The sequence below is a fragment of the Hippichthys cyanospilos genome, chromosome 5 (genome assembly GCF_059441005.1).
Source record: "Hippichthys cyanospilos isolate Australia breed blue-spotted pipefish chromosome 5, RoL_Hcya_1.0, whole genome shotgun sequence".
NCBI lineage: Eukaryota > Metazoa > Chordata > Actinopteri > Syngnathiformes > Syngnathidae > Hippichthys > Hippichthys cyanospilos.
In genome coordinates, this window is record NC_142373.1 from 1,419,943 (window position 1) to 1,433,614 (window position 13,672).

A 13,672-nucleotide genomic window follows, 5' to 3' on the forward strand; every position below is an offset into this window, starting at 1 on the left:
AAATCCCCGGATGACTCCATTTGCCACTTGCCAGTCCCTTGCACGGAGGACATGGAGCCAGGAAAAGTCAAGAACAAAAAAACCCAATTAGATTACCGGTGTGAAACGGCTCCATGTGTAGGAGACATGGGCCATTGCCAGCTGTGACCAGAATGTGGAATTCCACTCTGAGGCTTACTACCCCTGCGCTGTTATGTTGAAAGCATATTTTCAGCACACAAATGTGTAAATGAGACAGGCCGCCATGTCAGTGTGAACAGATTTAGAAACAGAGACATTTCACTACGGCAAACTCTGTCTGAAAGGGACATAGGTCTAAATCTATTGTTGCCTTTGTGATGCCAGAGTGAAAGGGGCTTCCATTTATCTGAACAGTCCTTGCATTTGCTCTTGGGTTACAGCGGACTCACACTGTTGCTTAAAGTCAGAAAAAAAGGGAGTCTGTTTCTGATCAGTAACAGCCTCGCTCCTCCGAGGTCCTTTCTGCTACATACATGAAACTTTTGTATGATAACGCTCAGCCTCTTCTAGAGTCCTTCAATTGTATTTACACTTTGATTTATTGATAAAATATTCTGGGTGCGGTGCGAAAGCCAGGACAATGGTATGCCTTGTTGATAACTGGCCAGATTCAGATTTTGTCCCAAAATGCTTGACTGCGGAATTTGACTTGCACATTGTTTCATTCATTCATCCATCCAGCAATGTAAACTACTACGCTTATTCCCAGGAAAGCCATGTAGAAATAATGATTGAACACTCACATTGACATAATGCAACAGTTGCTCCTCCTCGTTGACTTTGTACGTCTTGACGCCGTACTGCTTAGCCAATCGGAGGATACGGTTCTGTGTCGGACCGACATAAGCCCCGCCAAGATCCACCCATTTGGTCTCTTTATTCTGACAAGACATAAAATATAAGTACATTTTTTATGTAATATTGACTTTTTCTGGTGCATTTCCAGTCTAATTATTTCCATAAGAGTTGCTTGTTGCTTTAATGCTGCTGAGCTAAACTTTTCATAGACAGAACAAATCAATGTTATGGAGAAATTCGAGGCAAATGAACTCTCCGAATCTAAATACTGTATACGCATTAGGTTTAACAAAAAACATTTTGGCAATTGATGGAAGTATTTCATGTTAGAAACCAAATCTTAAGACTAATCGTATTTCATAACCTCCGGTTCTTACCCGCACAGTAAATGTTCGACCGCCAACTCTGTCGCGGGCTTCCAAGACCACAGGGCTCAGTCCGCTCTCGAGCAACAGCTTGGCGGCACTCAACCCTAAAAAATAGAAACAATTACCTTTTCAGCCACAATGCAGTCTGCCATTTGCTTAGATTTCTGGCTAATCGTTGCCTTTAACTCATTCCGGGGAGGCATTGCAGATTTGCAATAACAAACTATTATCACTCTTTTAAGACAAACGATTGTGTTACGGTACCATTTATTTCACTTTTGTCAAGGGGGGGGTCATATTTTACAATAAGCTGTTCCATGCACCCTCAGTAGTCTAAAATAGACATTCTGGGTAATATTGCATTTGTGGAATATGAATTTAGGCAGCAAACTCTACCCATGGGGAAGCCATTCTTCCACTTGCTGTGAAATTGAAAGTGGCATCACAATTTTTCAGGTTCTCGAGGAACGACCATTCACGACTCATCTGTTCAATGAATTTGGTCACGCTATGCAATACAATATTTTTGAGTGGTCTTTGACCAGAATAAAAAAATAGTACCGTCCTATTTTGTAACATCACCCCGCATATGGATGAAAACACGTTAAACACGTGGATGAACAAATACAAATTTGCTCCAATTTCCATTTCAATCTTGAGTAGCTTGATGGATATTCTATCTTTTTTCCTTCTAAACTCTCATATCTGCTTAATATACTTCTCAAGCTTTGTCAGCCTCACCCTTTTCCCCTTGTGCCCAACCAATCAGCTCATTTCTTGCACTTTGTCCTTTCTTTCTTGTTTTCACATTCACCTCAATCTCTTTTATTGCTGCCATAAATATAGGATTAAAAGCAGTATGATTAACTGACTCATGTTCAACTTCCAATGTGTTGACCTGTCGTAACCTTAGAGAAGAACACGAGAAACACTCCGCGACTCAGACAGCGGGTGATCATGTGATGGGAGGAAAGGGGGTGGGGTTCACAGAATGTTGCAGCCTTTTTCACTATGAGCTCAGTCAGAAGGAACTCGGGCGTGGGAAAACACGCACACATGCATGTACATATACACAAAGAGGGTTTGGCTGGGTGGTACTGGACAATGTCAGATGAGAAGCCTATTTCTTTGATTTGTTTCCAGTGCATACTGTCATCAGTGTTGTAGCTGGTTTTTTTGAAATAGGAGCAGAACTCCCAAAGGCGAATGTACAGAAAATATATAGCGAGTCTGTGCACCGACGTGTAGTGTTATAAAATTGTGTAGCGTAATAAAAGGTCATGTGGAGGATTATATATTTGCAGGGATTTTTCTATTTGCAAACCTAGATGGCAGTTAAAAGGAATATGAGAGAATAAACCAGAAATGTACAAAATAAAAGAAAGACTAGATCAAACTTAGCAATCAGCACACAGTGGAGGAAAATATATTTTGCATAATCTTAACTGAAAGAACACAAACTCTTGCAAGTTTATTTGAATATGAAGAGCTCATTGCCTGAGTGATTAAGCAGAGGCTGGAGTATCTCGAGGGAAGATGACTTTTTTATTTGCATATTGAATGGGACATTTTGAGTCACCTCAAAAAGCGCTGTTATGAAAGGAAAAGATTACTTAAATTGAGCAGACTTGCATTTATAATAATATGACATTAGTGTCACCATGCAGTATGTCTTCTCCAGTCCAGTTTCAGTACTACTGCTTTGCTGTATTTATATTTCCACAGATGTTAACAACTGCATTTTCCGCACTATAAGGCGCACCTAAAAGCCTTAATTTTTTTAAAAAGCTGAAGTTGCGCCTTATAATCAGGTGCGCCTTATATATGGATCAATATTGAGATAGGGATTCGTAGATGGAGAATGAACTGATAAAGTAAGCTTTAAATGTTTCTTTTGTGTGTTCACAGTTGAACAAGGTTGGTCATATTGACATTGAGTTATTATGCTATTGAGAGTTTAGAGTTATTATTTGAGTTATTGTTATTACTTTGAGTATTACTATATTGTGATTGAAAAAGTTTTAAAATATGTTATTAATTGAGGGTGCGCCTTATAATCCTGTGCGCCTTATATATGGAAAAAGTTTTAAAATATGTCACTAATTGAGGGTGCTTCTTATACTCCAGTGTGCCTTATAGTGCGGAAAATACGGTACATTTGGTGAACAAAATGGTGTAATGGCCATTGGTGGACATTGGTGGACACTGGACAGATTTCTAATTCTACTATTTCATCTACTCATTTTGATGAAAATGTTGTCAATGGTGTTATGGTTAAACTGAGATTCAAACCCCCAACCGCGTAGGCAGATGCACTAATCAAAGCTACTGGCTGTTCTATGATTTCCCATTGGAAAATTTTACGGTAGACTTGAATTTTTTAGAGTTTGGTCCTAGAAACCTTTAAAAACAGTGACATTTGAGGACACAAAGATCAAAATTGAAGGGACAAAAACAAACTATTATTGTATTCTAATGACTTTGTACTTTAGTTAGGAAACCATACTTTAAAAATAAATCATTGGTCCTGATTTGTCCCGACTTATCAAAAGAGTCAAAATGAAAAGAAGTTATCTCGACAATGTTTACCCAGCCTTTGGCCTGAATTCACTTACAGCCTTCCTGCTGCTTTCAAATCCCACAAAGCCACGCTGAGTCTGGAAAGGTTTATACTACTTTAAGCAAAGCTTGGGCTGCATTAAACCAACGAGCGGCCCTTCTTACAAATACACACTCAGCCCGTCTAAGCTTTCAAGAACAAATTAGACGTGGATACAGTGGTCCTCGCAAATCCACGACACTATTAAAGTGATGCTATTACCTGCACTGGGCTGGGAAAGGTCATTGTCTGTCTTTGGAAACAAAGAGCATCTGTGCATCGCTTGTTTTTGCCTGCAGCCATCAGACAGAACAAGAAAAACTAGCCTTCTGTTTGGATTTTTCTTTGATAAGAAAGCTTGTTTGATTTGATTACAAAGATCATATTATTCTTTCTTTACATCCCCATCAACAAAATTACTGAGAGCAAGTATGATGCAAAAGCTATTGTTGAGACAAATGGCACAGAATCCAGGACAAAAAGGTGGAAATGATCACAAAAGCTTTCATCTTTGGCATAGAGCAGGGGTGGCCAAGTTCGGTCCTCAAGAGCCACAATCCAGCCTGTTTTCATTGTGTCTCTTCAACTAACACACCTGATTCAAATGATTAGCTCATCAACATGCTTTGCACAATCCTGATAACGACGCTGATTTGACTCAGGTGTGTTGGTTGAAGAGATACATTGAAAACAGTCTGGATTGTGGCTCTTGAGGACCGAACTTGGCCACCCCTGGCATAGCGCATGCTCACAATGTGTGGCCCACACCCTAATTGTACGTGGCATTATAAAGGATGATGCATACATGCATGCATGCACGATCATAGCAGTGAGATGTTTTGTCACCATCGCCACCCCAAAGAAAAATTTCTGGCTACATCCTTTTGTTTGGGTAGGCTTATCAAAAAGTCTGTGAAACAACGCAATAGAACGCTCCGGGACAAGAAAGAATAATTTTTCAGTTTTGTACGTGGTGCCTCTCCATGAGCCGGCTGGTTTGCGTGTTCCATTGATCTCAAGAGTTAACTTGTCTGGGGCTTTACTCCCCTGGTAGGCTCACGCTTTCTATTGGCTCACCACCTGTGGGCAGCAGCCAAGCAACCAGACCTTGGCAGTCCAATCCCCGCCTACAGAAGCTAACTCAAAGGGACATAGAATGTCATCTAGCTGGTTAGGAGCCTGAGCTGGTTTAAGAGGCAAAAAAGTACTGACTAGATACAGTAATCGGTCTAAACTAGCTAGGTACCAGTCCTCTCGAGAGGTGTGGGAAACTCTTCTACTCTGGAGTTGCCCACAGTGAGGAGGTGGACGAGAGGATAAGTTCCCTCCGAGTTTGGGTGGGGAGGATGGGTCCCGACTGTTGTTTATGCCAACACTCCAAACAGCAGTTCAGAGAACCCGCCCTTTTTGGAGTACTTTGAGGGACTTTGTGCTGTGTTTGTCGATTTCATTAGTATAAAGCACTGTTGCCAATTTCAGAAGGTGGTGTTGTCATGAGTGTTTTAGGACTAAACCTGGAAATAGGCATTATTTGGATTTGCTTGACTATCCTGGAATAGCCTCTTAAAAGAAGTTTGCCATTGATCATATTCCAGTCATTGCATCTGTTTGTAATTATTTTGTTTATATAATGATATTGTCTAAAATTTCTTACAGTCATTCTTGCCAGGTATAATATTATACGTGCTACTGTATTGCAATCATTTTCAATTGCTCATGTAGATGACTGAGTCGTGCGTACACTACATTTATAGTAAGCATGTGTAAACCCAGCTCGCAACCACACACATATACACCTTTTCATGCTCAGCACTGGGGAAAAAAAACAGCGACATGCTGTTGCCTGGGAAACCGCGGCGCTCCTAATGGTTGAGACAGTCACTTGGCAGTATCAAATGTCTCCCACTGTTTGTGTAGTTGTGTATGGACACACAAGACAGCTTCAACAAAATGCACTTCCTGTTTGTTTCTTCCTGTTCTGTTCTTTGTTCTTCTACTGAAGTAAAACGACGTCAAATCAGGCAAACCCAAATATCAATTTACATTAAACGATTAAAATGCCTATCTTCAGATTTTTTTTCTTACAGGCAGATTTTTTTTTGTCTTTGACTTTCGCCACCAAACTGTCAAGTGCACTGGGGACGTCAAGGAAAATGCACTATGTCCGCCAGAATGTCCAACATTCTGAAGCGCACCTGCGTTGTCTACAAACAAAGAGCCATTGTGTTAAGCTATGCTTGAAAACAAGGCAAATAAAGTTTAAACAGCTGCTTAACTCTAACAAATGACAATAAAAAACTATATGTGACTTTTCTTGAAAAAAAAAAGGCATGTGTTTATCTTCCCGGGAAGCAAACATAAACAATCCACTTGAAGAAAAGTACCAAGTGAGCCTCTTCAATCACGATAGTGAGAGGCACTGTATTGATCCACATGGTCTAATTACAATTCCCCCTGAGTTTCATGCCCTTCAATGTTGATGCTGACTGTCGGCTCACTGGCTTGTACAAATAAGTATTTTAACGGACGCAAGAAAAGACCGTTATATTCTGCTGGTTAATACATCACATCACAACATAAGAATCTGACTAAATCATTACAACATATGAATCTGAATTGATCACTTCCCTGTGGCATATTTTTATGTGATATTCCTTTACAATGTCATGACATCAAATCAATCTTATCCAACTACCATCTGACCTTTAGTTACACATCCAAAGCAATGAGTATTATCATTATTCAAGCAGAAGGAAACACACACAAGTATGAAACATGCCAAATGTTTTGTGTCCAAACGTTAAGGTGCCGCTATCACAAACCATATACTGTACACATATATAAAGTACAATTACTCTGAAGTGAACTGAATACACCAATGGTGTCCAAATTACGGCCCTCCAGTTTTTAGGAACTCACACCATATACTACCAATACTTCTTAACATAGCCCGCAACGCTATTATAAGACACTAAAAAGGGAGTGGGGTAAGAGGGTACTGCGCAGGATGTTAAGTTAGCATGCATGCTCTGAATAGTCTGCTTTGTAACATGAGACAAAGCCAGCCAATCAGAGCCAGCAAAAGTACCCTGATTGGCTGTTTGGTCTCCACTTAGCTCGCTTGTTACGTTCACCTGGAAAAAGCAAACGAGATCGCATCACAATGACATTGGCGGGAGAAGGCGGACTTATATCACTACATCACTTACAGTATGTATAACAACTATAAAGGTAGTTTGATCACATGAGACAAAAATCATCATTTTACTGAATACTGCGCGAACATTGTTTCCAAAGAAGTGCACTTCTCCTGCCCACGTCAGTGTAATGCAATCTTGTTTACTTTTTCCGGGCGAATGTAACAAGCTTCCTCAAAATCTATCATTGCTCATTCAGTATATTTTTCTGTGCTCAGAACTTATCCTTGCTTGCTCAAAATCTTTCATTTCTCGCACCCGATAGTGGCAGAGATATAATTCCATACCTCATCTCCCTTTGAGATCTGCACAACAACTTCTGTTGTGTCGTTGGCGAATTTGACAATCATTTTGCATTTGTCTGAGGGAAGGAATGTGCAACAGGGAACTGTGGTGTGACACACCAATGTGGGGGAGGGGGAGGTTTTGTAGTCATGCTTAATGTTAGACTACATATGGTCTAAAGTGCTGCCGTCTCTTGTGGGCCATTTAACATGCTGGTGGAATTTTGGAAGTACTGTCTTTAGATTTTAGATTAAAAAAAAAAGTTTCCTCATTTTCTGCTTAGCGTATAGGTCCGGTTTGTGGACAACTTTACATTCATATGATCCCAAAGCATGTTGATTTTGCTACAACAGATTGCTCTTGTTTTGACTCTGAATGAGGAGCTGGGAATTTGCCCACAGCTCAGTGGAGGGGTAGATTTATTCCAGTGGCATAAAGGGCCAATGGGTCACCCCAAAAAATCAAAACAAGAAAAACAAAAAAGAAAACACAGCAATTGTATTTGCCTTATGGTCTTTAACAGAGAGTCTTGATGTCACATTTTTTTTAAAACTACAATATAAAACCAAAATGAACTTCTTTAATCCTACAACACGGAATTCATTTATCGCGGGGGGTTTCCGGTCCCTAATAAGCGTGAAAAATGAGGGAACACTAGATTACATTTTCTTGGAACACGCATTATAATTGAGGCTTTAAATGCAGCTCAGTGTTTCTGATTAAATCCACTGTTTAATCCAGCGAGGAGGTTCTGACCCTGACAAAACACCACTAATTTAACAACTGTTTTCCATCAAGTTGGAGTGCTCTTGTATAAAATGTTGTTAGTCTAAACTTTCAAAGCAAGCTGATGACAGTTATTTGGCAATGCATATTCTTCAGGGCTTGTATCCCTGAAGAATATGCATTGCCAAATAACTGTCATCAGTTGTCATCAATTGGAGAGTTGTCATTGCCCTGAATTAACAGCAGGAAAAGTGAAGGAATGTTGCATGGACATGCAGTCAAAGTGCTCCTGAGGTAAAAACAAAAAAAGAAAAAGTTTTCTCTCCACGAATGGACTCTCAGGCAACCCAGCCAATTGCCCAGGTGCCTGAAATAAACAACACACTAACAAGCAAACAATACAAAAGCATGAATTAAGGCAGAGGTCCTCAACCACTTGTCTGCGAACTGGTGCCATTTGGTACCTTGCAGCATGGAGAATTAAAAAAGAAAAAAGAATTATAAACTAAGATTAGCAGCCTAGCTAATACATTAATAGAGATGTAAAAATATATGCTATACCTTGTTTATTTGATCACAGAAACAAATTTGGGTAATGTTTGCTTTCTGTGATGGTAGTTAGTTTCCTGTTAATTTTGCGTTTTTTTTTTGCTAACTTAGTGAGGAGGGGGAATCTAGAAATGACCCTGCTTACAGCCACTATTTATTTTTACATTTTTATCCCCCCCTCAACACTCCTATCCATTTCCTGCCCAAATTCTTTGCGCCCATGATTTGATGTCCCTCTGCTTGACACAGAGCAGGAAGACGGCGTTCCCCCTTGTTTTTTTTCTCCCGCCTCCTTCGCACTGTGATAAGCGGCTGTCACAAGGCTTTAATGTTGCCTCGTAAAAGTCATCCAGCCCCCCGAGGGACCGCTGGCCATGGGCGGCGGTCTCCAGCAGCAAAAGGACAATTGCATTTCAAGTGCAGAGGGAAATGGTCATCGAGCTGACTGTGATGGTTTTATATGAGTAAATAAATGATGTTGTTACAAGGGCCTAATGTGACACGCAAGGGGGTTGACGCTAGCCTCATTGAATTAGCTCATTTCTCCACCGTTTGTTTGCGTACACTTAACTGGAACTTGAAGCAACACTGACCTCAGTGTCTATTTCTTGTCTGACTGACAAGACGAACGCTCAGTTGAATCTTGCACAAAAAGGGCGTGGGCCCAGATCAGAGACCATCTCACTCTCGTCACCTCAATCCATAAATCATCAGCAAGTTTCTCCAGACTATGCAATAAAAAATAAAAAGTACAGCAAATCCGTTTGACTGCAAACAACGTATACTTGGAGGTTGCATCAGTAATTATGCTTTCAAACTGTTGCCGGCAAAACAAATCAAAATGTACAGTAACAGATATTTTTACCATGTATGGACTTGGAACGTTAATGCTGAAAAGAAACCCTTATAACAAACCAATTAATGTGCTTCGCTTCATCTGTGCAGTATACTAGTGGTGGGCGCACAAGTTGTAGTTAAAATATCGATATCAGTGATGGTATTGATCAATAGCAATCAAAGGTGGTTATGGAATTGAAAGAGACATTTAGTCGAGCTCAAGGATTTCAAATTATGTTATTTAGTCATTTAAATTGAATCATTCATAACTTTCCGTATGTACACACTAAAAACAGTTGGGTTAAAAATGACCCGATTATGGGTCAAAAAGTTGACCAAATAATTTGGTCAATTTGAATCAACTTTCTGAGTTGTTTCACACAAAACAAGCCCGCAAAACGGGTAGGTTTGTACAAAACAATACACAAAACAAGATTGTGCAATTTGATGATTCATCAGTACCAATACAGTTTTGGCTCTGTATTTTAGAATTGGATCACAAATATTGCAGTATATCACTCCATTACAAAAAAGCGTCGATGCATATTGATACACACAGCTCACTATATAATCAGAATTTCACAGAGTAAAAAAAAAAAAAAAAGGTAAATAACAAGTTTGCTGTGGCGACAATCAAAGTGGAGATCAATAGTACCCACACTGTTGTACCTCACATTGTTTACCCCATGTAATAAATTGAGCAGTGTTGTTTTGTCATCCTGATATTCCAAAGAATTGCCTGGAAAGTCAGTAAATAGCCTGCATGAATCCAATAGCATGGTATATGTATTTCTCCACTTAAAGTTCTTCAAAACAGACTGCACATAAACAACCAATACAAGAGCAAAAATTCTAACCATCGAACATCCTCCAGCATTTTTGGGGTATGTTCTGATATCGTAATCCAACACAATGCAGGCCAAAATGACTGGATTGATATAGGATTGTTTTTATTTAGAACCAGCTCGGTCTTATCCTCAACTTCAATTTAGGTGACATGGTGGCAAGCTTCATTTGGAACGACAATAGCTTCCTGGTTCTGCCTCTAAGAATCATGGGTAAAGTAGTCCTACTCATCTCTCGCTACAAGCAGAGCAAAAAAAGATGAGCCTAATAAATGACAGCCAGTTTCCAATAGCTGCCGTGACTCAGCAACAAAGATTGGATGGTGCTGAGAGCGTTGGCTTGTTAAACATTTACAGCTGTTGAACTGTAACCCAAGAGAGCTTTTAGCATTAGCCACAACTGTTCACCAGATTCACTAACATGTAACAACAAACTTTTTTTTGTCCTCCAGAGATTCCACTACTCTTCTCCAAACAACACTCATGTAGTTGCACAGCAAACAAAAGCAAGCGAGATGCCAATCTGATGTTGCTTGTCCGGGGTAGTCCCCTGAACATTGCCAGCTGGGGTATCTGGGACGTCAATGTTTCAGCCATGGTTTCATGAACTGAAATTCACACTGTACACAATCTTGCTCAGTGCATTCATTGTACAGGTTTAATGTAAAAAGCAATGTTTTGAATTAAGAGATTTGTTATTTTGCTTTTTAAATATCATTTTAATGAATAAATCGCTTGCACATCATTGAGCAAAGCATTTGGGGATGCCTTTCTGAGTTGACGGAATTTAAGTAACCACTTGTCCCATCGCAAAGTAAATCTCTGCCTCTTAGTCAGGAAATGAAAGACAGAAGTTTTAAATTCTGCCTCAAAAGGCATTAACAAGGAAATCAAGCGGAGCATAACCTTGCTTTTGACTTTTAGTGTTTGTGACAGATAACATGAGGTCAAATGTAAATTTTTATTGATGTTTTTCAAACAATGACTCCAAAGGTTGAAAGCTACCTGAAATACATTAATGCTTCACAGTGCACATGATTGCAGTTTATTGCAGTCTAGTGCCAGGGGAATCCTTTAAACCTATCTACAGCTAACATGTTGTTGCATGCACTCTAGGCATTGTGGTGTGAATTAGTGTGTTCTGACATATGATTGCCTACTTTATTAAAATGATTTAGTGATTGCAAGGAAGACTGTAAGGTACTCATCTTAAGATATTGACTCAAGGAGCATAGGACATCTCAAACATATTTTGAAATACTGTACTTGGGCAATGCTACAAACAGCAATGATAATACAATGCAGGGGTTTCTTGAAAACATGTTATCATTTATCTGACTCACCAAAATCGTCTGTGGCGAATTTCATTGTTTTGGACAAAAAAATTATTATTTCCATGTAATTCTGTTATGTCCTTGCTTACCCTGAGATGTACGAGTACCCCTGGCTGAAGAACACTGCTTAATTCTCATACCGGTCTTGACATATTTTCTCAGATAGCGGCCTTTACTGTGGACGCCTTTTCCCAGTTATTTGCTGGGTGCATCCAGCAACCACTTAGAACAAATACTGTAAATGTCTCGCTATAATAAATGCCTCAATATTTCCATCAGTGAAAAGTATGTGTAACAATGTCACCTTATTGACACCGACATGAAAAGATTAACTGCTGCTGCACATCTGAACTGCTGTTGGCCTAAACAGCAGCACCTCCTTAGAAAAACAGATTTACTTTAAAACAAACATGAGTCTACATTCTCTATATTAATGACACTGTTTTGTGGAGCAGGCACCTTAAACATAAATAGCATACCTGCACACTGACTGGTGGTCACTCCTCAATGTTGTGTGCATCCACATTTAGGGAGCAACACCACCACCAGCACATGAATCCAAAACACTACTACTAGTAGTAGAAATAGTAGTAGCAGTAGTAGTAGTAGTAGTAGCAGTAGTAGTACTACTAGTAGTAGTAGTAGAAGTGTAATATGAGTAATAGTAATAATAATAATAAAGAAATTCAAACCTTTGACTGTCCACCAAAATAGCATTATATTAGGGTGCTATCGCATAGCAGTCGCGTGATTGGGATGATGAGCAGCATAAAGCAGCATAAAGCAGCATAAAGAACACATGCCAGGGTGTTGCGACTGTGTACAATTTTTTCACATGCTTCTGAGGTCATTTATTCAGCAAATAAGCAGCACAAAGGTTAACCATCTAATTCACCAAACGACTCTATGACAACAATAAACTATACAATTATCAATTTATTTTTGTCATGGGTGCAACCAGATTTGCTGCACCACTAAAATAGCAATTTTACAAAGTAAACAATTTAGAAAAAAAGCGTAAATTCATAAAATATCATGTTCATCATGATCTCATTATCTTGTGACCAGAGCTAAGTCACCACTTCTCACTTATCTCACACATGAATAACTTGAAGGAATGATTTTCACATTGCTGCTATTTTAGCTCGAAAACGTTCCCCAGAAAGACAATGACAAGTCTGTGCAATTAATAAGCAAGCAAGCCAAAGCAGAGCGGAGACCCCTCCACCCATCCACCCCTCTTCCTCTTGCTCTTATGTAATGCAAAGTCTGCTGTGTGTGGATGATTAGCTCTTATTCAACAGGCGCCGCGCTTCTGCGACTGCTGCTCATCATCATCTACACATGCAGTAGTATCACCTTGTCGCGTAAAACGTCGATTGCATTTGTTTTGGGGAGATACAGTAGTAGAATGCAGAGACTACGGTGCAACAGTTGTCTCCTCCACACTTCCATCAGTGGCTCGCTCAAGCCAATTCACTCTGTTGCTAAGGTAAACAATATGTTTCTTCGCCGCGAGTAATGATTGTAAAACGGAGTTTTTTTTGGTTGTTTGCTTCTTTTTTTTTTTTTTTTTTACCAGATATTCCTCCGCCAACCACGATCACGTCGTAGGTGTTGTCGGGCGCCGTCATTCTGCTCGATGCAGTCGTCGTCCTGCCTGCCGCTGCTGAGTTGATGGCAGGGGCGCATCTGTATTATAAACAGCCATGTGGGCGGGAGCTGAAGCAGAGAGGTGGGGCCGTCAAGGGGAGGCTGGGCGTACGGCCTCGAAAGACTCCGCCCCTTGGTTGTAAAAGCGCGTTTGACTAGTCGATCCAAATTGGTCCTCAAAATAATTGTCTAAAGTACAAAAATGAATAAATAATACCACCAGCTAAAAATACCACAGTCACATTCTACACACTCTGGAAAGGGAATCCAAATAATAATAATAATGATAATGATAATGATAATGATAATGATAATGATAATGATAATAATAATAATAATAATAATAATAATAATAATAATAATAATAAACTAAGCATAATGAAACAAAAGCAAAAGTTGGATCTCCTTCATTACAATTTGGATCGAGTCATTGCATAACCTTAATATTTGGGAACAAAAT

General features: G+C 39.6%; 1 protein-coding gene across 1 annotated transcript in view; it reads right to left on the reverse strand.

Annotated features, from left to right (window-relative positions):
• Positions 1 to 13,233, reverse strand: part of LOC148423111 (amine oxidase [flavin-containing]-like) — a 29,756-nt gene extending 16,523 nt beyond the window's left edge. Inside the window, exons 1-3 of the mRNA XM_088415911.1 lie at positions 13,139 to 13,233; positions 1,197 to 1,291; positions 765 to 902 (exon numbers count right to left, since the gene is read on the reverse strand). Coding sequence (XP_088272037.1) covers positions 765 to 902; positions 1,197 to 1,291; positions 13,139 to 13,193 — 288 coding nt within the window. The 5' untranslated portion in view covers positions 13,194 to 13,233. The remainder of the gene's footprint in view (positions 1 to 764; positions 903 to 1,196; positions 1,292 to 13,138) is intronic.
• Positions 13,234 to 13,672: the final 439 nt, after the last annotated feature.